At 31.0% G+C, this 26,163-nt stretch overlaps 1 protein-coding gene across 1 annotated transcript in view; it reads left to right on the forward strand.

The window, feature by feature from the left end:
* AGPS (alkylglycerone phosphate synthase) overlaps positions 1-26,163 on the forward strand; it is a 125,490-nt gene that overhangs the window by 55,311 nt on the left and 44,016 nt on the right. The window contains exons 11-13 of the mRNA XM_079132209.1: positions 10,728-10,855; positions 20,434-20,485; positions 25,102-25,178. Coding sequence (XP_078988335.1) covers positions 10,728-10,855; positions 20,434-20,485; positions 25,102-25,178 — 257 coding nt within the window. The remainder of the gene's footprint in view (positions 1-10,727; positions 10,856-20,433; positions 20,486-25,101; positions 25,179-26,163) is intronic.

Here is a 26,163-nt window from a genome sequence, read left to right on the forward strand (position 1 = left end):
TTGAAAATGCAGCTCCACTGTTAAATTGATTTTATATATTGTTTTAAAGAAATGATACCAGTCTATTCTCTTACTTTTGTAGGTTGTTTTCTCTTTTTACCTGGAGGCCTAGGATTTTTTTTCTTTGTCATTAAAGTATTCTTTTAGAGTTTAGAGTTGATTGTTTTGGATTATTTTGCTCTAGTATCTGGTAGAGGTTTTCTATGTGTAGACTCAAGTCTTTTATTTCTAGATTTTTTTTTTTGGATTGTAATATTAAATATTAAAAAATATTTCTACTTAAAAAATAAGTGTTTTTTATTGTTTCGATTTTTATTCTTTAGGGCCACCCATTATACATATGTTTGAATTCCTTTGCTTATTTTCCATTTCATCTACTTTCTCTGATTTCTTTATTTTATTGCCATTCTTTGGCTGCTTTTCTGCTTTTAAAAAAATACCCTAATAAGTTTTCATTTAAGTCTGTTTCCTATTTGGTTACCTTATAATTCAACCTTCATTTTTTTAATGTGTCTTTTACAATTGTTACTGTATTTCTTTCTCAGTAACAATGGTTTGTTTTATTTCTTCTAGGGGCATTTTGATTTGTTTTTAAATTTTGTGTTTCTGATTCTATGTTTTTTTTTTTTTTAAATTTGTTTTTAGTATTCCTAATTGTTTGTTTGATAGTATATTTTGAAATGTTTATTGCAGTTCTTCTCAAGATCATGGTTGGTTTGGGGAGTGGGATTTTTTTTTTTTTTTTTCCAAAAATGCTTTTATTTGTATTTTCTGACTTTTTTGCAATATTTTTTAAAAATGTATTTGTTCTGCTTTTTTCCTATTTGTGTTTATTACTTGAAATATATTTCTAGTTTGGCAGTGTTGTTTTCACCCCCCACTCCCCCATCTTCTATCCTCTTTTGTGCTATTTGTTTTTTATGGTATTTTTGTTGGGGGGAAAGAATGGCTGTCTTTTCCCTCTTTTTCTCCTTACTTTTCCTTTACTGGATTTTCTCTAAAGAGTTTCATCCTCTTCGTGTGTGTGTGTGTGTGTGTAATTTGTGTTTCTCCAAGGCTGCAATTTTTTGTTCCTTAAACGTTTTCAAATTCCTCTCTTAGGGCTGTGGACTACTGCCATCTTGTACAGTATATTGTTTTTATTGGCATTATTGTCATGTTTTCTTTCTGGTTGTAATTTTGTCTGTGCTTCTTCCAAGTTCTCAGTTATCCTCTTTCTTGTGTGATCTTTTAATCCTCCCCTTATTCTCTTTCTGACTTGTAGCAGCTGGAAGGCTGCAGGAGATCTGTTGGAGTTTTTTTTTTTTTTTTCCCCTTGATTTAGAGAGAGGAAATTTGAAGGTTGCAGGTTTTTTTTGTCTTTAGTAATACTACAGTTGTGTATTACAAGTGTGTGACTTGTTTTCCTTGTTGATTTTTTTTTTTTTTTTTTTTTGCAGGGGAAGGGTAAAGGAAGAGGGAAATTTCAGAATCAAATGACTGCCATTATTCTTAATCATGAGATCATCTTTGAGTATATTTTATCAAATTATGAAAGGTTTTATTTGCTTCAAGCAAATACTTGCATTTTATAGCAAACAGCAGTCAAAGCTTCATTTTTCTTCAAGAACAAAAATTATATTTGAATATTATAAAACAAAATGTTAAAATTTATTACAACCTATTTTTTAAACATAAGCATGTTTTTAAATGTAAGCATATAATAATATGTAAACCTTAGTGTTGTCACATTTCTGTGAAGTTATTTTGTAAACAGTTATATAAGGTCGATATAAATTATCGGCATAAGGTGTATATAATCAAGTGATAAGTAATCTATGTAGTTTTATATATCACTCTACTGATCTAATATTCCCAGAACAAAGGAATCAATAAGTACATTAAAGTCGCACAGAAATGGGTCTTTCGTTGAAGTGAATTTGGATATATCTGTTGTGATTGGCTTGAGTATTAAGCCTGAATGGAAGCTGTTCCTGTCAAACTGCATTTGCGATCTCACAATGAGGATGTAATGAACTTGTAGATGGCAAGTTTCATAGACTCACCTTGGTCACTTCCTTGATCTTGCAATAAGGCAATCTCTTATTTTACACCAGATTTTTAAAATCTCATTTATAGTGGGTTTTACTACTTTAGGATACCTATCTTACATATATAAGGCAATATGGTTATATAGAAATTTAAGACATGGCTTTTTCTTACCAGTACTTAAGAATTTTGAGTGAGAATTTAAACGAACGTTTGCTAATGTAACAGAATATATTTTAAAATAAGCTTTTTGAATAATAACATGTTATATTTACAAAATTGAGATATGTAGAAAGTATGTACAAAATTCAGGGTTGTATATTTTCCAGAGTCAACACTATAGCTATATATATCACCTATGGGTTGACATTTAGTTTCCATTTTTATATTTGAATCATGTTTTGAGTATAGTGTTGTGTTCAGAGAAATATTTTCAAATTACTTTATTAATCAGAAGTAAGAAAATATGTCACAAAAGCAGAAAACTTGGAGTTCAGTTTCTTTTTTAGTTTTTTTTTTTTAGTTGTAGATGGACACAATACCTTTTATTTTATTTTATTTTATTTATTTTTATGTAGTGCCGATGAACAAACCCAGTGCCTCATATGTGCTAGGCAGGTGCTCTGCCACTGAGCTACAACCCCAGCCCTGGAGTTCAGTTTTAAATAGAAAAAATTTTCTTATCAAAAGTCAGGGTTTGTATTGACCTTCTCTTAATTAATTTAATCTAGTGCATGACATTTGAATTTCAGCAAGTATTTTTTAAGATTTTTTGTAGCTTACTAATAGAGTAGGTAGAAGAGGTGAGGTGATTCATGTCTTTAGGAATTTATGCCTAACAAATTTCAAATTTATTTGTAGAACTGACTTTGAATATCAGGTGTTAATTCCAAGACTACTAGGAAACTTATAAAAGTGTTGAAAGGTTTACAGGTAAGCTTAGTGATGATGTCAGTATCCTGAAAAGAAATTAAAAACTGAAGTGATACTACATTTCTTGATAATATAGCATAGGTGTGATAGATAATTCTGTGCTGGTGAATGAGAAGACAGCATTGTATTAATAGCTTACCTGTCAACCTTTTGCCCTTTCTCTGACAAAAGACTAAAAGTTCACCTCAGAAAGAAACAGTGTTTTTTTTAAGCTATCACTCCCTCCACCCACACTCATACACTTCCATGTCCTGAGCAATTACTTTTTGTCTCTATAGATTGCCTTTTCTAGATTTCCTAACTGGAATTATATACATATGTAGTTAGTGTTTTTTGATTTCTTTTACTTATTCTAATGTTTTTCAAGATTCAGCTGTTGTAGTATATATCAGTAGTAGTTCATTCCTTTTTATGACTGAATAACATTTAATTGCATGGATACAGTGCATTTTTGTTTATACATTATCAATAATGGACATTTGGGCTCTTTCTACCTTTTGGTTATTATCAGTTATGCTATGATAAACATCCAGATTCTGACTGTTGTGTGGACACAGGTTTTCATATCTCAATGTTTTATGTGTCTAAAATGAAATTACTGGTCATACAGGTCATCATCCTGTGTTTTACAGTTCAGAGAACACCCAGACTATTTTCCTGCATGGCTATATCATTTTACATTCCTATAAGCAGTTTATAAGGGTTCCAAGTTTCTTTATATCCTTGCCACCACTTTATTATCTGTTTTTTAAAACTTTATAGTCATATGAATGGTGGTGACCTGGGATCTCATTCCAAATTTATATTTTCTTTTGAGTAATGATGCTGAGCATCTTTTCATGTGTTTATTGATCACTTGTATATTTCTTTATATATGTCTTTAATTTTTGCCTATTTTTTAGTTGACTATTTGTCTTTATTATGGAATTATAAGAGACTTTATCTGGGTATAAGTCCCTGTCAGATAAATGATTTGCAAATATTTTCTCCCATTCTGTAGATTTCTTCCTTGTGTTTTTGAAGCCCAAAAGTTTTAGATTTTGGTGGAATCAAAAATTCATCTTTTTTTGTTTGTTTGTTTTTCTTCTTTGTGGCTTTCATGTTTTGGGTATCATATCTAAAAATCTAATAACAAATCCACGGTGCTGAAGTGCACTGTCAGATACACTGTCTGTGTCCCAGAGTTTTATAGTTCTAGCTTTTGTGTTTAGGTCTTTCATCCATTTTGAATTACTTTTTGTACGTGGTGTGAGGTAAGGGTTGGAATTTATTCTTTTGTATATAGATAACCCATTTTCCTACTGTCATTTTTTTAAAAAGACTGTTCCTCATTGGATGGTCTTGGCACCCTTGTTAAGAATTAGTTGACTTCAGAAACATGGGTTTCTTTTTGGATTCCCAGTTCTTTTCCATTGTTCTATGTCTGTCTTATACCTGTATTATACTGACTTGATTACTGTTTTTTTAAGCAAAATTTTAAATTGAGAAGTGTGAGTTCTCTTTCTGTTGTTTTCTGATATTGTTTTGGCTATTAGGTTGTTAATTTTTATGGTGAAGCCATCTTGGATTCTGTTAGGGTTTGCATTAAATCTATGGTCTAATTAGATAAATTTGGTGAATATTGTCATCCTAACAAGGTTGAAACTTCCAGTCTATTTCAAATTATTTAGATCTTTAGTTTCTTTTGACAATACTTTATAGTTTTTAAAATGTAAATTTTGTACTTCTTTGTCAGATTTGTTCCTATTTTCTTTTTTGATTATAAATGAAATTATTTTCTTAATATCATTGTATAGAAACAATTGATTTTCATATATTAATTTTATTTGCTACAGCTTTGCTGACCTCCTTTTTTAGGTCTATTAGTTTGTTATTAGATTTATTAACTTTTTTTAAAATTTAGCTTTTAACTTTTTACAGACTGCATTTTGATTCATTGTACACAAATGGGGTACATCATTTCGTTTTTATGGTTGTACATGATGTAGATTCATACCATTTGTGTAATCATATATGTACACAGGGTAATGATGTTGCATTCCACCATCTTTCATACCCCCTCCCTCTCATTTCCTTCTACATATTCTAAAGTTCCCCCATTCTTCTCTCATTCCCCACCTCCCACCCCCATTATGTATCATTCTCTACTTATCAGGGAAAACATTCGGCCTTTGGTTTTTGGGGCTTGGCTTTTTCACTTAGCATGATATTCTCCAATTCTAGTGATTTATTTGCAAATGCCATAATATTCTTCTTTATGGCTGAATAGTATTCCATTGTGTGTATTAACATATTCTGTATACATGATCACATCATCTATAAAAAGTTATTTTTTCCTTTCCAATCTGGATACCTTTAATTTCTTTGCCTTGCCTTGGCTAGAACTTCCAGTATGTTGAATAAAAGTGGCAAAAGCAGAAATCCTTGTTTTGTTCCTGATCTTAGGGAAAAATCATTTAGTCTTTCCCCATTAAGTAATAATGTTAGATGTGGGTTTTTCATAGATGAACTTTATCAGGTTGATAAAGTTCTCTTCAGTTCCTAGTTTATTGAATGTTTTTATCATGATGTTAAATTTGTCAAATAGTTTTTCATCTATTGAGATGTTCATGACTTTTTTTTTTTTTTAAGCTACTAGTATGTTGTATTACATGATTCGATTAGATGTTAAAGCACTCTTTCATTCCTGGGTTAAACCCCACTTGGTTACGGTGTTATTTTTGAGGGGAGGAGGGTGCCAGGGATTGAACTCAGGGACACTTGTCCACTGAGCCACATCCCCAGTCCTATTTTGTATTTATTTAGGGACAGGGAGGGTCTTACTATGAGTCTCACTGAATTGCTTAGTGCCTTGCTTTAGCTGAGGCTGTCTTTGAACTTGTGATCCTACTGTCTCAGCCTCCAGAGCTGCTGGGATTACAGGTGTGTGCCACCATGCCTGACTGCAGTGTTATTTTTATGTTGCTTGTTTAATAGTACTTTGTTTAGGATTTTGTTATGGTTTTGCCATAAGACTTGAGAGATACTGATTTGTCATTTTTTTTTTTCCTTCGGATGTCTTTGTCTGATGGCATTGGAATAATATAATACTGGCCTTGTACAGTGAGCTGGGAAATGTTCTCACCTCTTCTACTTTTTGAGTTTGTGAAGAATTGATATTAATTGGTATTAATTCCGTAAGTACTGGGCAGGATTCAGTAGTAAAACCATCTGTGGTAGGCTGTTCTTTACTAGTATGTTTGGCTTATTCATTACTAATTTGAATTAGATTATCTATTTTTTCTTGAGTCAGTTTCAGTAGTTTGTGTCCCTTCTAGGAATTTGTCTGTTTTACGTATATTGTGTAATTTATTGCCATAGCATTTATGGTTCATAACATTGCTTTATAATCTTTCTCATGTCCCCTATTTCATACCCGATTCTAATAATTTGGTTCATTTTTGTCAGTTCAGGTAACAGTTTATTAATTTTATTGATCTTATTAATTTCACTTCTAGTTTCAGTTTCTTTTGCTTGCTTTATTTAGGTTTAGTTTGCTTTTCATTTTCTAGGTGGGAGGGCAGGTTGTTAGTTTGAGATCTTTAGTATTTTAATAAAGAGACTTCATAATCTTATATTTCCTATGTTAGGTGTTTCTTTAGCTGCGTTTGATGAATTTTGGTATGTTGTATCTTCATTTCCATTCTTCTCAAGATATTTTCTAATTTCCTTATTGATTTTTTTATTATACCCATTGATTATTTAGAAATGTATTTAATTTCTGCATATTTGTAAGCTTTCTAAATTTCATTCGTATTGGTTTCTTATTTCATGGTCACAGAACGTACTTTGTGCTATTTCAGGTTTTGAAAATCTGTTTTTTTTTTTCAATGGCCTAGCTAGTAGTGGTCTATTCTGAAGAACATTCTGTGAACCTGAAATGAATGTATATTTTGCTGTTGTTGAGTGAAAGGTTCTAGTTTTTTAGATTTAGTTTCCAAATTACCTATTTCTGCTAGTTTTTTCTTCATATATTATTATGTTCTGTTTTTTGATACATACCTGGTGATAATTGGTATGTCTTCCTGTCAGTTTGTTATTATAAAATATCCTTCTTTAATAAAATTTTTGTTTAAAGTCTATTTTTAGCCTCTCCACCTTTCTTGTGGTTGCTATTTGTATGATATCTTTTCCCATATTTCAATCTAATTGTATTCTGAATTTGAAGTTTGTGTCCTATAGCAACATGTAGTTTGATCTTTCTTCTAGTTTTACCATCTCTGTCTTTTGGATACTTCTAACCATCTTCTGTTCTTTTGGATACTTAGTACATTGACATTTCATGTTATTGCTGTAGTTGTATCAATGTCTACCATTCCCCCCCTTCCCTGTAGATCTTAATGTCTTTGTGTTTCTCTGTTCTTCCATTATTGCTTTCCTTTGCAATAAGTGAATATTTTTTTTTAATCTGGCACTTTAATGATTTTTTACTGTGTCTTTTTAAATTGTCTTCTTAGTTCTTGCAACTTTTAAGACTTTGCCTTGTTTTTGAGCATTTTTACTGTGATGTGTCTGTTTATGAATATTTGTGTATGTATGTATGTATATGCTAGTGTTAGGAAGTTTTTAGTCATTTTTAAAAAATAGTCTCTCTGCTCTCTTTCTGGTACTTCCATTATACATATAATGTTTTTTCATATTTCTCTGAGGCTCCATTAATTTCTATTTGTTGTTCTGTTTGTTCTTCATATTACATGATTTCTATTTTTAAGTTTTTTCTTTCTTTGGCAGATCACATCTGTTATTCAGCAGTCAGTGATTTTCTTTTTATTTCAGTTATTGTACTTTTAACTCCAGAATTTCCATTTTGTTCTTTTTGAATGATCTATTGAAAATTTTTATTGGTGTGACATCAGCATCTTTCTTTACTTCTTGTATCATGTTTTATCTTAGTTTTTTGAACACATTTATAGCGATATTTTGAACTCTTTAAAAATCTGACATTTAGTCACTTCACAGGCAGTTTCTAGTTCCTTTTTCTTCCTAGTATATGGCTTATACTTTCTTTTTTTGTTGTACATATCAGATTTTTTTTGTTTTTATAAAGTGAATATTTTATGTAATATATTGAAGCAACTCTGTATATTGTCTACCCACCCCAGAACTTGTTTTTATTTGCTTAGGGACTGACTGTATTAATTTTAGTGAGGTCTGTTTTTCTCACATCTTTCCCCTTTGTGCTGTTAACTCTCTGATGTTCCTCTGGTGATGCAGCTTTAGGTATGGCTATAGTCCCTGGGGATGGCAGTATGACAGGGCTTTCTTTGATATCCTTTTTGCTTAGCCACATTTGCAAGTTTATTATGCTAGTGTTTTCAGAAGGGCTCAAGGGCATAAAATGATCTACAGATTAATCTAGGCAAATTCAGTCCCTTAGAAGGGATAGTTTGAGATTGTTTTTTGTGTGAGTTTAGGAGGGTCCTCCTCAAAGTCTTTTTCCTAGGCAAACTAAACAGCCTTTAGTTTAGCCTATGTTTCCATTGAATCTGTCTGTCTATCCTCTTGAGAGGCAGATGTTTCATTTCACCACATCCTTCACTCTTTTTGAGACTATTCATAGGCTTAAACTTCTCCAAGTTCTGTTGCAAGTAATTTCCCTTTGGTAAAAGGTTAGGCGCTGTCTATCTCATCCCCCCTTACCCTACTCCCTGACCCATGTAAAATCTTTCAGCTAGGGCTCTGGAGATGGGGGTAAAGACAGTGGCATGCTTTGTCTGAGTAACACCCTGCTTTAGAAGCTGAGTGCTGAGGGCAAGTGGGTAAGGGAAAATAGGCCATATAGGTTTGCTACTCCTGGCAAGACAACAGCCTGTTATAAGCCAGGGCAAGGGTGATTTCGATCCCATTATTAGTGTGACCCATTCAAGGGAGAACCACTGTACTAGCAGTTGTGACTGAGATTCAGAAGTAGTTCCACCTCTTGGCTGCATGGCTGCATACATCTAGAACTTACATCTCTAGAACATACATCTCTAGAAAAGGTAGCTGGCAACCAGGTATTATATGACTAGGATCAAAAATTTTTCTCTGAAATTAAGTTTTTAGGTATTCAAGAGAAATGAAAACAGGTCCACACAAGAAATCATTATATGTATATTCATAGCAGCATTATTCATTGTAGCTCAAAAGTGGAATCCCATATCAACTGATAGCTAAACAAAATGAGTTATACCACACAGTAGCATATTTGGCAATAAAAAGGAATAAAATAATAATACATGCTATAACATAAATGAACCTTAAAAACATGGTAATTGAAGAAAAGGTATCAGAAGACCTATATATTGTCAGATTCCTTTTATATGAAATGTCCAGAATATGCAAATTTTAGACAGAAAATAGATTCATGATTGCCTAGGGCTTGGGTGTGGGTGTAGAAATGTGACTGTTTAATAGGTACAGGTTTCTTTTTTGGGATGATGAAAGTAATCTAAACTTAGAATATAGGGATGGTTGTACCTATCTGTGAATATACTAGAAACCATCAAAGTTTGCATTTTGAACAGGTGGATTTTATTGTCTTAGTTCTAAATAAAGATGCTAAAACAAAAAAAAAAAAATTAGGTATTCGTTTTATTATAAATTTTACAAGACATCTGTTTTACATTCAAATATCAAGTAGACCAACTTGTAGAGCTTTTGTGATCATACAGAGTATAAGAGGTTCATATTTTATAATATCAGTATAAGATCAGGTATATTTGGGAAATATATTGTGATCTAATGCAATGTAATTTACTTTTGATGAACTCATACTGGTTTTTCATTCTCTATTATTTATTGACAGGCATGTCATAAATTTATTGGTAGCTTTGATTTTGTGATACTTTTATTCTGATGTCATAATTAAGTTCTGCAGTTTCAACAATTTCCCACTTTACACTTTTAAAACAGTTTTTCAAAATGATTCTCAGAAATTTTACTAGTAGTGTTATTCATTTCTTTCATTGTACATCTGAAACCACTGATTTGGAAAGCTTGGCTTTGTAAATATATTCCTTTTTAACTATATCTCTTCAAATATTTTGTTACAGATATTTAGGTCATGTGGTTATATTTAACATTTTTCTCATCTCTGATTCATCCCTTGTTGTCCCCCTGTGATAAGGAAAATTTGTTTCATTGGTGGTCCTCTTGTGCTAGATATTTATGATAATATTTTGTCTCTGAATATGCCTTTTGGTTTCTTACAAGGGCATCATTGTAATAATGCCTTTATCTTTTCTTTGTATCAATTCTTAGGAAAAAAGGCTAGTTAAATATTTCCTTAAATTTCTTCTGTCATCTCAAGTTTTCAAGAAAGTTAGATTCTTTTTTTCCCCCTATAAATTGTTTTCATAGTAAAAGCTGGCGCACATATCAAAATACAATTTTGTCTTAATACAGATGAGATATAAAAACCTGGATTTTTTCCAGAATTTTTTTCTTTTAGTAAATTGTAATATTTAAAAAAATCCACTTAAAAGTAACCCTCTTGGAGGTTACTTTAAAATATTTGTATGTAACTTAAAAAAGTCTGTTCTAAAAACTTTTCTTGAAATTATAAAATTTGCTCAATTGTTTATCTAAAAAGACTTGGTTAGTCATTGTTCCCCAAATAGAATAAATTAAATAGATTTAAATATGGATAATAGAATAAATTAAAAGAATAAATAGATTAAATAGATTTAAATATGATTTAGAAAATTGTAATGTGATATATTGGATTATTCCCCCTTCTTTTTCAGGAACTCTTGGTGTAATAACAGAAGCTACAATAAAAATCAGACCAACCCCTGAATACCAAAAGTATGGCTCGGTAGCTTTCCCTAATTTTGAACAAGGAGTAGCCTGTTTAAGAGAAATTGCAAAACAGGTAAAAAAAAAAAAAAAGAGAGAGAGAAGAAGATATATTTATACTTTTAAAATTCTGCTGCATAATTGTGAAATGTTATAAGTAATCTTCATATTCAGTTGTATTATATTTGTGATTTTTACCCAGTTCTATATGAAAGGATAGTGTTGTAAAATCACCCCTTTAAGTGCAGTTACTATTTCTTTCAGTAATTATATTGCTATCACACCTATTTCTTGGTTTAAAAAGGGATTTGTGATTTTAAGCTAAGGTAAGATATGTACTTGGATTGTAGCTTTGAATGACTCTGCCTTTTTTGGATATTCTATTTCTTAAATTATCTTTGGGTAAGGTATTTTGTGATTAAAGAGACTTTTAATTTATCTTTAATTAAGACATTTATTGAAATTAGAAGTAATGTCTGAATATCAGTGACCCTGAAATTTAGAAATTAATTATAGATAATTAGACTTCATCAATAAATAGAATATGCTGCTAGGCTTTACTTTGTTTTATAATATTTCTTAAGCTATTATTTAAGTAACATAAAATAATATGGTGTAAAACAATATGTTTAGCTATAAGCTAAAAAAAAATTCCCATTTTCTTCTCCCTTCTTAAAAAGATATAGATTATTAAGTGTTCTTTAAAAGACTAGATAATGCCAAGTTATTGCATTTCTGTATTCCGTGTATTAGTATGGAAATTCCTGCATTTTTCTAGGCATTTGTCTTTGTTTGAACTGGAATAGTTTGTAAGTAATTCTATTTCAACATTTCTCAGCAGGAAGGAAGTTAAGGGAATGTACTTAGCCTCTTTCTTCTTTCTTTCTTTCTTTAAACTCCTAGAGCTTTTTAATACTTCCTATCATCTGTACTCAAATAGAATCTTGTGGGCAAGGAAATTTTTCAATGTAACCTATATAGATCAGTTTCCCAGCATCCTGGTAAAGGGAGACTGATGAACAAATGAAAATAACTAATAAGTAGTCTGTATTCATCTTGGACTTTGTAAGATACTAAAAGGAAAAATGGCAAGTAGTTTCATCTTTCCACCATCTCAAGACAACCACTATTGATGTTTAAAAGAAGCTACACACACATACACACACACACACACACCTTGTGTGTACTGTTTCTAGTGCTCTTGATTGCATATGCTCAGTTTTGCTTCTGAGACACTCATTCTGTCTGGTAGTTTTGCATTTTTATGAATTTTGTCTGTTTTCAAGTAGCTTTAGTTATTTATCACTTAGATTGCTAGACTTAGCATAGGCCCATTAATCTTGATTGTCTGTCTACTTCTGGGGTGGGGAGAGGATTTAAAAAGAAATATGATGTTGGCCTAAACATTTTTGGACTTGTGACAGGTTACCTTGGTGTCAAAACAGAAATAAATATTGACAGTTAAAATTTTACATAGAAATCCTAATTCACTCGAATTTTGATGATACTATATTATCATTAGGCAGCTAGTATATATATCACATTTATTAAAATGATGAGTTGACAGCAATATTTAAAGCAAGACTATTAAGTAAAGGAGGCATGGGGATGAGTTTTAGGAGTAAATAATATTTCTTATGCTAAAATAATGGGTAAGCAGTGAAATTAAAGTGTGTTCTGATACACGTTTGTAAACATTCAATCACTTTTGAAGACCAAGGAAAGCATGGTAACTTCAAATGTAAGATACCTTAGGTATTAAGAAACAAAGAAACTATTTATAAAGCCTTATGGTTTTGCTTATGAGTTAATACCTAGGAGAATGGGAAGCTAGTTTTTTAAGAAAATAATCAGAAGTTTATCAATTAAGCATAAAATCAAAAGAGAATTTTCAGAATAAATTCTATATTCTTGATAATTTCAGATCTTAATGAGCGATTTTTTTTAATTCAGGTATTTTCACTTTGAATTATCTATCCTATGGGTTTAATTCTTTTGTTTCCCCTGCATCTTTGTCAAGCTTGACTGTTTCCCACCAAAAAGCTCATTAAAGATACAGTTCATATTGTCTCTTGTTCAAGGTTTGAACAATATATTTCTAATTATTATTCCCTCCATTTTTATGGCAAAAAAATTGGAGGGAATGCCAAATTGGATTTTTAAAAATTATATAGAAGATATGAAAGTAATTTGAATTTTTTTTTTTAACCTAACACTGTCCCTTCATAATATCTCCACTATAACAACACAGATTCAGTTGACTCATTAAAAAGTTTTATGTGATCTTTGGATAGAGACATAAATATTTTCTGCTTTCCTTGAGTGTTCCATCTACTTTTGCACATTATAAATATATGTAAATCTGTCTTACATTTCATCATGAGAAGTGATATACAGATGGACCAAAATCTTGTTTATTATTCCATTAGAATGGAAATGTTAAATTTAAACATACATGGTTGGTGCAATCTGGTGCAGTGTTTGTTACAATTTGGGATTCTCTGAAAGTGGTAAAAGAGGAGTTACCTAAGCCATTGAATAGTGGGTGATAGAATTTTCCTTTTTTCTTGTGTAAATCTGTAAAACTTGTATTTTTATTCATTTAAAGAAATTCTTAGGATATTCACCCCATAACTGTAGCCTGAACTCACTACATAAAACTATATGCATATCTATCTTGGAATAAATAAAGGTAATGATTGTAGAAAGTACCACCATGTGGTTAAAAAGCAAATCAAAAAGAAAGCACTTTTCTAATAGTTTTGACAGTTTGGTTCTGAGTAGTTAGTAATGGACAATTTCTAGAGACAAGTACTAGGGACTTGGAACTCATTAAAAAGTCCAGATAAATAATATTTTATTCTCAAATATTGCTCTTAATCATTATAAAGTTGCCAAGAACCATTACTTCAATTTGGAGACATTACATTAATTTGGGAAATTACGTATTTTACTTCTCTTATAATATGCATGTAGAAAAGCAATAATGGTTACCTGGAAGTGGATAAAAGATTGTATAATGGTTTAGGGATATTTGCATATCAATTTACAGAATGTGCCGATCTCATATGTCAAGAGCAAGACACTATTTGCTATTCTCCTTTTTAACAGTATTCTGAGGCAGAAAAAGTGAGAAAATTATCAGATTTTGGCACTAGTCATTGTTCAATTTGGGATTTGGAATTTCTGCTGATAGCAGGCAAATTAAGATCCATTAAAATAGATGGTACATGGTTTATGATTGTGCCAAATTCTTGATTGAATAATGAGTTGGTTGCTTGTAATTCTTCACTGTCATTTCAAAGCACTTCTATTTTTGCAGTATTTTCAGACTCAAGTTGCATTTGAAATGGGAAACTATGTTTTGGATGAGTATCTGTTGGAAAGGAGCACACATGATTGTTCACAAATAGCATAGTGGACTCTGTATACTTTCATTACTATTCTTACTGAAGGAAATAAATAAGCAACCATACACTGGCAGCAGAAGGATTCTACTAAGGTTTCTCTCATCTTTGCCCACGTGAGGAATTGCCCTCTTTCAATACTTCACTGTCTTGTGAGGAGTAGAAAGGAAGATTTAGTGGAAGATTAATGTGATTCTTTCTCATAAATGGCAGTCAGTATAATCTCCAACTTTACTCAGTAGATGGGTAAGTGATTTTTAAGACTTTCTTAGAAAATAGATGTTATTGTAGCCTCTAAAGAAGGGGAAACATGATTTTTTTTAAATCAGTGTGTTAGATATAATATTTTGTTATTCTCTTTTCTTGCTTATCTGTAAATGACAGTGATGGCTTTACATGGTTTGAAGGGAAAATTGAATATTGGAACAAGCTGAAAAGCAGTTTTTAAACAGGAGTTATATACCCTGTGATATTGAGAGAAGAGCATTTGTTCTAGTAAGAGGAAAATCTTACTGTGTTTGGGATGAATTATACTTAATCCCTTGAAAGTTGTTTTTCTCAATATCAGAATTAGATTTTTAGAATTGCAGGGTAAGTGGCAGCCTTTTCTCTCATTACTTTTTGACAAGGGGTAGTCTTTTTCACCTTCCATCACTTTAATTTTAAACAGTTTTAAACTGGTCAGTATTTTTTCCTGGTGAGTCTAGATCAATTTAGGAAAGACTAGATCTTGAATTTTCTGTAAAAATTTATCCTGCAGGGGTTCAAATATATTGAAAGGAGTTATGCTTAACACATACTTTTTGATACACTTATAACTGCTTATATTTGTGAGTAATTCTTCGTAGTATTTTTTACATATAGAAGATGGAATTGTCTTTTAAAATTTTAGAAAGAATAACCCTAATTAATGCTTGGAAATTGAATTGTTTACTGTGTGATCAAGCAAAATAGGACAACTATAAGACAGATTCTCTATCAGAAACCACTCAGAGCAAATTATTTTACCTTTATTAAAGTGAAAAAATGAAAATTATAATTAGGAAACTGGCACTAACTTTTGGCCCTTCCTTTGATATAAGTGGGAGGAAATACCCACACAATAATGTATATTATTTCATTCTTTAAAAACCAGTTGTCTTTTAAATATAGAGTTCTTCTTGTTTACAGTAACACTCTTAGCTGTAAGCTAGTATGTCATTTTCAATACGAGCAGCCAATAATTATAATAGTTTTAAATATTGTATGATTTTATTTGTAATATCGCTCTGACTTAGAGGAAAAATCTGTGTACATTTTAAAAGTTTTTGTTTCTAGATATTTGTACTCAATAGATTTCTTTCGTCCTTTTTTGAACTTTTATTTTTATTAATTTTATCATTGCCTTTTGTATACTGTGCTCTTAAGTGCAAAGCACACATACTGCAGTGGATAGTATTCGTTAAGTGGATGTGATTCATGTCTTCTGGTGATCACCAAGAATATTGCATATCATGATAAATTTTCTTTAAAATTTTTTCTGTAGCATTTCACATGGGGTTTAGTATTAAAGTATTTTCTTCTGATGTAATATGAGATAAGTACAATATCTCTAATACAGTCTTTATTTTATTTTATTTTTTTATTTTTAAGTTTTTTTTATTGTGAACAAATGGGATACATGTTGTTTCTCTGTTTGTACATGGTGTAAAGGCATATCATTTGTGTAATCATAAATTTACATAGGGTGATATAGTCTTTAGACTCAGGAATTTGGGCTATTCTAGACAGAAAGTTTGATTTATGCTTTGAAGAAACTAACCTTATTAGTTCAAAGATAACTCATTCCTTAGCCATGGTTCCATATACTGGACCATTCATTGCTCATTCTTTTATAGTTTATCCTTAAGAAGTTAGAATAGTGGATATCCTGGAGACATTTGAAATCTATGTTAACATTGAATTTCTTTTGCCAGTAGCTAGGTATTGAAGAGACTTCTTCTCAAACGATGCATGTATATCATCTGAAATGCAGGTTCTGATGTTCTCTATGGCAAATAAAAGCATGACTTAGTTCCAGAAAAACAAATTTTACAGAAAGCTTTTTGGTGTGTTTTGTATAGGGACCTTTTTTTTTTTTTTTAATGATAAAATAGTTGGATGAGAAATATGTTGCTTTTTAAGTTAGTGCAAAGTATGCCACCAATACTTAAAGACTCATCAGAGTGATTATATTTTATTTATCAGGCTATATATTCAAATAAATTCCTGGTTGTAGCATCCTGGGAAGAATTTGCCAGCACTTTGACTTAGTTGATCTTATACCCATATTTTAAGGTCAGCACATTTATTTATTTCTTCATTGTCCAAGTAAAATGAAGATGTGGATACGTTTTCACTAGTTCATAATAGGTATTTCATATTTTTATAGACTTTTCTGTGAAGTATACTACAGTACTAGTCAGAATATGTGGGAGATCCTAGTAAGTGCGCATAATTATTTCATTAACACCTATTTGAGTGAGCATTTTTTTTTTGAGAATTGTTAAATTTCTTAAATTTTTTATTAACCTATTAAAATTGGCTAAAAGATTCCCTCTCAGATTAGTTCTGATCACTTACCAGCAGAGGTCACTTTACTCAAGGACCTTTTTTCCCTCTTTCCTTGCCTGTGGATTACAGTATTCTTACTCCAGCATATTGGAATAGTGTAGTAATGAATTTAGTTTCAGTTCTTAGAATTTGTGTTGTCTCTACTTTAAAAGGCAATCTTTTAACCTCCCCAGTTAGTTTTAAAGCAATGGTGACATAATCAAATCTTAACCATAGAGTAAATCAGATTGAATGTTTTTTAAGAATAACAATATCTTTTGATTATAGAAACTTCTATTTAATTAGTTGCAAAAATTAATTATTTTGAATTCTAAATAAGCTTTTTGTATAATGTAGAATGACACACAGTGATTTACAAATTATGAGTTGCCAGAGAATCACAAACTAATTTAGATGGTATTTTAAAATTTGAGTGTTTTACTTATCAGAATATGACAGTAACTGAAAACTCTACTTATCAATGTTTGCAAACCCTGGCACAATTAGACTATGAAACTTTAAAGCTCTTGCTTTGCATTTGATAATTTCAAAAAAGTCAATGTTAATTTAATATTATCTAGAATGCAAAATTTTCTTTTAGCTTCTTGCTTTTTTTTTCAATAGTCTGTTCTCATCTACTATATGTCCTCAAGTAAGAATAGTGTACTAACTAGTTTATGTGACTCAAATGTCAAATATATAGAACATTTAAAAGAATAGTACAATATTCACCTATATATCCACCTTATATTTTCAGCAGCTATTAGATTTTTTTAGTATTCTTTGTATGTATCATGTTGTCTAGGCCATTGGAAATTAAGTGACAGAAATCATGACACTTGACTTCTAAACACTTCAGCATTCATCTCCTGAAAAATAGAACAATACCATTATCATATCTAAGAAACTATGCAGTATTTTTAAAAAATTTTTACAGACTGCATTTTGATTCATTGTACACAAATGGGGTACAACTTTTTGTTTTTATGGTTGTACACAATGTAGTTTCACACCATTCGTGTAATCATGCATGTATATAGGTATACAGTAATTTTCTAATGCCAGCTAATTATAATTCTGTAACCAAATTATTCCACTTATCCCTCAAATATATTTTATAGAGGGTATTTGCAAACTAATATTTAATCAGAATCTGCATATTGTACTTTAATTGCTTTACAGATTTAATACCAATAGAAATTTATTTAATGTAGTATACTGTCTTCTCATTTTCTGATATATATGTATTTATGATGGTTGTTTTCTTTAAGAACACCTGATATTGATACAGGTGAAGTAGAATCTGGTTGTCAATAGGAATTTACAGAATTCAAAAGCTGTTGATAGGAATTTAAAATGTTTTTATTCTACAAATGAAAGAATGACTCTGAATTCTTTGGTATTTTATTGGTATACTTAAACCAAATCATATAAATATGTATGTTATAGGGATATTCTGTTTATTTTATGGAGAACAGAAATTTGGTCTAATCATGCTTCATATGTTTTATTAAAAGTCATTGTACTCATTTTATTGAAAACATTTCAGATTTGTAAATGTGAAGAAAATGGATTTGGATTTCCTTTTAGTATTTTGGAAACCGGTGACATTTTTAGAAGCGTAGACCAAACTACAAGATACCTTTAAAGATGCCTTTAAACTAAGATTTGAAATTATTCAGGCTGTACATTTGTTTTATTTTTTAAATTATCATACTTTTAATAAATCCAGAAAATAGCAAATACGATAATTTTAATGTAACTTTTGTTTAAAATATGAATCTGAAGCTTTCTGTGAATGTGTTTTAAGTCTTTTTTTGATGATGTGTGATATATTTGGCATAGCGCTCACCAAGCAGTCAGAATATCTTGGTCTTACTTCTCTCTTTACTATTTAACAGTCATCTGACCTTGGGCAAATATTTTACCCTCACTGATTCTTGTGTCGTTTTCTGTAAAATGGGGGTAATACCTGTTCTGCTATCTTGAAAGGGTTGTTTCCTCAGATGAAATAGACATGACAGCAACTTGGAAACTATAAGATTCTTAAAAATGTAAGGTGGTGGGTTATTGTTAGGTGTATATAAAATTACCTGATACTGTTTCTTTAGACTCAGTAGTGACTTTTAAAAAAAAATTGAATTATCTCATCTTTAGTATCAAAATTGAGTAAATAAATTGAAGCTTTCAAAATAAGAAACATATTTAGTCCTTTTATTGGGTGAAATAAAATTATTTTTAGTTTTATTTGAGAATTAAATATTTGTTCAATTAGAAGTAAATAATAGCACAGATTTTTGATGCATACTTAAAATGTATTGTTTATTATTTTGTATTTTTTCTTCTGAATGGGTCTCAGAAAGTTGTGTTGATACAAAATAATTTGGAAGATACTTGGAAGATAAATGCTTAAAAATATATGGCATTTGTCAGACTCCTAGTCTAAAACAACCTCTGTTTTTGTTTTTAAGTTGTAGATGGACACAGTGCCTTTATTTTATTTATGTGATGCTGAGGATGGAACTCAGTCTCACACATACTAGGCAAGCGCTCTACCATTGAGCTACAGTTGTAGCCTCTAAAACATTAGCCAATATTAAAAATTTGTGTAGAAAGTAAAAATTCCATTTGAGGTTCAGCTCACTTACTTGAATTCTGTGGAGAAATTGTACCTAATGTGAACCTTTCTAGTGTTTGCATTGTTTGTAGTGTTTGTATTATCATCACCAAATAAATAATGAATACAGGTTGGTGATATCCCTTATCCAAAATGCTTGGGATCAGAGGTGTTTCACATTTTGGAGTTTTTCAGACTTTGGAATATTTGCATAGACTTTTCCAGTTGAATATTGTAACCCAGAAATCCCAGTGCTCCCAAATCTATAACTCTGTTTAAGAAGTTGGAGCTCAGAAAGTTTGGAATTTTGGAGTAATTTGGAGTTCAGATTTTTGGGTTAGGGATGCTTAACTGTATCTGCTTTCCTTGGTTTTCTTTCCTTGATACTTGTAGCATGTGCCTAAATGACTACAACACTAATACAGTTTTTATTCTTCAGATACATTATCTTATCCTTCAGAATTTTATTGCTGTTTTCATACAAGTACAACCTTGAAAGAACTTGCAAAATCAGCAAACTGAATGTTTTTTTCTATTTAAAATGGATTATGAGAAGGGATAAAAAGAAAGAATTCCAGTTCCTAGAGTTGTCTATGAAGATGTAGATAACATTTTTAGTGCTTTGTCTTCCTGAATATTTTAACCACTATCTTCCTCATTTTAAAAGTGTTGCAAGAACCTAACATAACATAGTTCATAAATACGTAATTAGTGAGGTACTATTTAGTCTTAAAAATTTTTACTTTCTTCTAAAATAATCCACCTTGAAGCCTCTGTGGTATTTCCATAGGTCTTTGCTAGACATTAAGCACATCTTATTGCAGAAATTAAAGATATGTTAGTATGTATTAATCTATTTTGCATGTAGATTTCTCCTTGCCAGATATTTTAAAGTCACTGTTTTATTTATCTTCATAGAATTTTATAAAAATTTAAAATTATTTTCTTCTGTATAACTTTAGGAAGTAAACTCTTGATCTCTTAAATGCAGAAAGATATTCTATTCATCTAGCTTCTTACTGTATTAAACTTATATCACATTCTTTTCTTTTTAAACAGAGATGTGCTCCTGCATCTATTCGCCTCATGGACAACCAGCAGTTTCAATTTGGTAAGTAAGGAGTGATAATTTTAACATCTGCTGATTTACTCTCCCAAATTTGCAGCACTAGAAAGATAAATGTCATAGTTCCTGCCATCAAGGAAGCTCAGTGTAGTGAGGCTGACAGTTACATAAATGAATGAGTTCAGTAGTGTTGTAGAGACTGTGAAAGAAGACTGCATTGAACCCTGTGGATTTTAAATGAAGGAACAGTTGCTTCTACTTGATTTTGCCCAAGATAGGGGCTGAAAGTCAGAAAAGACTTTTAAAGGAGGGTGATGCTTGAGCAGAATCTTTAAAGATAAATAGAAGTTTGCTTGAGATTATCTCTTCCCTACCATACTCTTTCACTTGTCAACAGAAACTTGAACTTTTCTTGGGATAATGAGACAGGAATATCAAAAGTTTGAGGCCATTCTGAGCAACTTATTGAGACGTTGTCTCAAAGTACAACAACAATAAAAAAAGAGGATGGGGATATAGGTCAGTGCTAGAACACTTACTTGCTTGCACAAAGCCCTAGGTTCAGTACCCAGCCCCCCCCACCCCCCATCCCCCCCCCAAAAAAAAGGCTATGAAACCTCAGTGACATGTTTTAGGATACTTTGAATAGTTCTTTTTACCTCAGATAGAGGGTAGGGCAAGGCTTGTTGTATGGAATAAAGCTAGATGGGTCATTTAGGGCTTTGCAGAATAAATTTGGATTTTGTAAGCTGTGGGATTTCTTTCTGGAGGGAATAAAATCGGCTTTACATTTAAAAGCTCATTCTGGTGGTGTTGCTCAGGATGAATTAGAAGGGCACAGACCTGAAATAGTTCCAGGAGGCAAATTTTGGGGCCTGTGAGTAAGGTAGCAACAATGGAGACAAGAGTAGAGGAGAGATAGATTTTTAAAATCAGTTAGCCAGCTGGATTGGAAGGCTAAATAAAGGGAAGAGTTGAAGTAGAAATGGTGGTTTTTTTTTTTTTGGAAAAAAAATCTATTACAATGTGTTGTATCTAAAGTGCCAATGGACTGTTGGGATGAAGAATTCAGTAGGTACTTGGGATCTAAAAACATTTTTCTTTTTTCTCTATTTGTCTAAATTATTAAACTTTTGACACAATATCGTTTTCAATTCTAGTTTTATTGCTTCCATATTTTTTTCATGTGCTGAAATTTACTTTTGGATTTAACTTTATAGAATTTAAATATCATCAAAACAGTTCCTGAAATTATGGAAATGATTTTTCAGTAATAAGTACCCTTTTTTGTAGTGCTAGAATTGAACCCAGGTCTTTTACACATGCTAGGCAGGAACTGAACCACTGAATTACACCCCCAGCTCTGAAAGGCAGGCTTTTGTTGTCATGTCTGAAAGTTGCTTAGGTTTTAATATAGGGAAAAATGATTATAGTTATGTAGAAACTTAATTAAGAAAGTCAGGTTCATAACATATCAAGAATTTGATTTTAAATTAGATTCTTCTAAGTCAAGTCACAATTACTTCTTTAAGTAAATTACTTTAAACATAGTATAGTATTGATAAACAAAAGCTTACGATAATTGTGTCCTGTAAATAATGAGATATTCAAATCAAATGAAAGTAAAAGCTCTTTCTCGTATGTTTGGCCTGCTTTTGGAGATATATAGAGCCATGTATCTAATTAATAAGACTGTTACCTATTTATATGTTATTATAGTATGTTATGTTAGATGTAGGCACCTTTGTAAAACTAAATATAATTCTGGCCATATTTTATTTATAATTGGGTTCTATAGCAATTTAAAATGAAAGTTTAAAGAAAAGATCTTTCTGGCTGTCTGTCATCTGTGTTCACATTCTCATTATATACCTAGAAACATGCTTACATAGTCCCTTCTAGGTCTGTGGTAGGACTTGTGTCTTCCTTCCTTCTGTTTTATATTTAGCCACCAAAGTGTTCATTTTGAATTACAGATCTGATCATACTTCTTGGTTGGCTGTATCCTTTTTGATTCTTCAGTACCTGTTGAAGCCTTTCCATCTATATATGTGGTCATGACCTTGTGATGAGCAACTGAAAGAGTAATTCTTAGCACAGCAATTTAGAACCCTGCAATAGCCATGTGGCTGATTTTTTTAGTGTTTGTACCATACTGGTTAATAAAACACAGGCTTTATTAGTTGTTAATATTTTTAATATCACTACTTCTTATAGTATAACCCCTGTTACATTTTATTAAGATTATCTGTTTTCAGTATATTGAAATGATCTGTGGGTTTCCTCTGTAGATCAAGGTTTCTCAAATTTAGGGGATATTTTTTAGTAATTTTTAAAATCTCTTGCACTTATCACATTATAGGCATTTAAAAATTTTGTGTTTTTGTAGTTCTATGAATCAACTCAGGGCCTTGTACATGCAAGGCAAATGCTCTACAGTTGAGCTATATCCACAGCCCTTAGTTTTATTTTATTTTTGAGACAGGGTCTTACATATTTGCCCAGGCTGTCCTCAAACTTGCAATCCTCCTGCCTCAGCCTCTCAAGTAGCTGGGTTTTCAGGCATGCACTGCCACACCTAGCCATATTATTGTTTGAACTACTCATTGCACTAGCCATGCTCTTAGCACAGTGCTAAGCACATTATCTCAGTATAATTTATGAAATCTCTCCTTAAAACTGTTCTTTAAGGTGGTATTCCCATTTTACAAACAACTCAAGGCTCAGTATTTTAATCAGAGTCCACAAGCCCTCTTTGATAGAGCTGAGATTGAACTCAGTTTGTCTGAATCCAAAGCCCACAACTTTTTACACTGCTTCAAACTACTTCTTTGAAATATACAGTTAATAAATCCTTTTTAATTAATTAAAATCATAGGAACAAAAAATTTACTAGTCAAGCTGGCTGCCTGGTAAATTTGGAAACCAACTTACTATAAAAGATAAAACATAGTAGCTGAAATATATTTAGACTATAATTAATTTGATAGGTAGCATTAATTTAAGAAAAAGTAAAAGATAACAGTATCTTCCAACTAATACTAATGCTTTACTCAAAAATCAGTATCACTTTCATAATAATTTATTCTTTAAAACTACCATGTCAACTTAGTATTGGAGACATACGTGACCAATCTTTATTGACATAATGGAAATTATACTCATAAATGTTAGTGGATTAAGGTTTACCCTTAAGGATTATTTCATATTGGAGTAGTAACATTTGGAGTCCTTATGCATTGTGTAAAGATAAATAAATGAGAAAACTTTTATATGAATAACAATTTCTATTTTTTGCAAGAATACAACACCATATACTCAACATATATTTATATGTCTGTTTCCAATTTTTATTTAGGTAGGATGAGTTCCCTTTGGTATATGAAGTGTTTTGTTGATATGTTATTTCTAACTTAATTCATGCTAAAAATTATATCAAAAAATGCTGGTTATGCTGGAGTAGGATCTCTGGTAGATCATAATAAAAAAGAAAAAAAAAAAATCCCTACTTTTGTTCCAGTAACTCAGAAGGATTGCCAGGTGGATCCCCATCTAATCTGCAGTTCATTTTTTTTTTTTTTTTTTTTTGGTGTGGTTGGCGGTTGTTTTGTTTTAATGCCTCAGTTATAGCATGAATTTCTCACTCTTAGCTGCTGGTTAAGACTTATGTTACTTGGTCTTTTATGTAACAATTTCCTATTACAAACAACAAAACTGTAGTAAATAGAGTATTACAGACTCAGAATTTCAATAAAAAATAGATGGATTGGAAAAAGTGATCGTTGTTTTAGAAACAAGTTTGCTATTTGTACTTATTTTAGAGGGAGGTTCTGCTCTTAAAAAAACAAAATCCCTCAAACTAAAAGGCTTTAAAAAATTAACCTTTTTAAAATATAATTTTAGATTTACTAAAGACTTTAAAATTCTTCATAAAAATTTTGTATAAATGGTTGCCATATTTTTCTGAGTTGGGCTCATGGCATTAAAACCAGATGCATGATGCTTAAATGTAGCAGTCATGGGAGTTGAAGTTGCTACTCTTTGAAAACAATGAGGAAACAGTAAAAGGTTTTCACTCAATTAAGCTTAATCCGTAGGCAAAGATGTTAATTTAGCAGACTCTGAGACACCGTTTATGTTATTTTGGCAATTTTAACTCTGTGGGTGTGATTAAGAAAGCAATTGCTAGTTTTATGCCAAGAATTCTCAATGAGTTAAGAATTAATTAAGAAACAACTTTAAACTTTGCATTGACTCCATATTTAGTTATACTTTTGAATGGTTTCTCTATAATTAGAAAAATAAAAGTAAAACCAGCCACCATTGGGTGTTCTTAATGAAGTAAAAATTAATGAAGTAGTTTTAGTATGTATAAAAATACACCATTGAAAGGTGACCTAAACTATGTATAGTGTTAATTACATATAGTAATTTGAATTTAACTAACAAACTGATAATGGGTTTTGTAAATAAAAAGTTGTGACTTTTTGAAAGAAGGGAAAAGATAAAAGATGAAGGTCTTAATATAAATATATATAATATGGATTCGGAAATTAAAGTCATAAAACCTTCACTTTCTTTTAGGTTACTAAGTAGTCTTTTGATCTTCTGAAACTATCACTTGCTATTAATTTAATATAGAAACTTTTTTTTCTTCTTAGGTCATGCTCTTAAACCTCAGGTTTCCTCTATTTTTACATCATTTTTGGATGGATTAAAAAAGTTTTATATTACAAAGGTAAGAATTTTTATAAAATGTTACATTTTTAAATACTTGGGATATTAATTTGGTTTCCTGCCTTCTTCCCCTCACAGACAACTATCATAAGGATGTTTGTCCTTATAATAGTTGCTGTATACATTTTATAATTATTGTTTTTCATGTTGGAACAAATATTTTATCAAATCAGTCGTGTAGCCATTTTCAGAATTTTTCCTTTTCCAGATTTGAAGTTTCTAAAAATAATATTGCATTGAACAGTGTAATGCATTTTCTAAGTGTATGGTTTTTTTTAACCTTTGCTGAATTGCTTTCCTAAAAAGTTATGCCAGCTTATGGTATTGCCAGCAATACCCGTGTGTCATTTTTTGTTGTGGCCTTATTATTGCACATGGGTTTTCTGTTGTTGCTTTTTTATGTTTTAAACTTATTGGGCAGGGTGTTAGTACTTTATTTTAGATGATGTTCTTCAAAACCCATTGAGACAGAACATTTCTCTATATCTTCTAGATGTAATTTTTCTGTGAATTAGTTGGTGATAGTTTCCTTTTTTCACTTGGTGCTCTGCTATGTACCCTTTGAGGAATTTATTAGAGGTCCTTTGTCATAAATTTGTAAATAAATGTTTTCAGTCAAGCACTTCCCATTTAAAAAAGGGATTTTTCTTTTTGGTGCTAAAGCTTCAAATTTTTTAATCTTCTTTTGTAATTATTTATTTGCTTTTAAGCTTAGAAAAACTTTTGTTCCTTCAGAACTACGATTATGACCATTTGGTTTTCTCTTTTGTGTTAAATGAGAATTTTAAATAATTTTTCCTTATTATACTTTATTTCAGTTTTATTATGTGAAATAAATACCTAAAGTAATCTTCATCTCCTGCTCCCCAAGTTGGTAACCACCCAGTTGAGTCAGCACCATTAACTAATTAATCCCTTTTCTTTCATTGATTTGCCTTAATCAACACATCTCATGTAGTATTTATCTAAGAAATAAATTCCATTTT

This window comes from Sciurus vulgaris (genome assembly GCF_902686455.1).
Source record: "Sciurus vulgaris genome assembly, chromosome: 3".
Taxonomy (NCBI): Eukaryota; Metazoa; Chordata; class Mammalia; order Rodentia; family Sciuridae; genus Sciurus; species Sciurus vulgaris.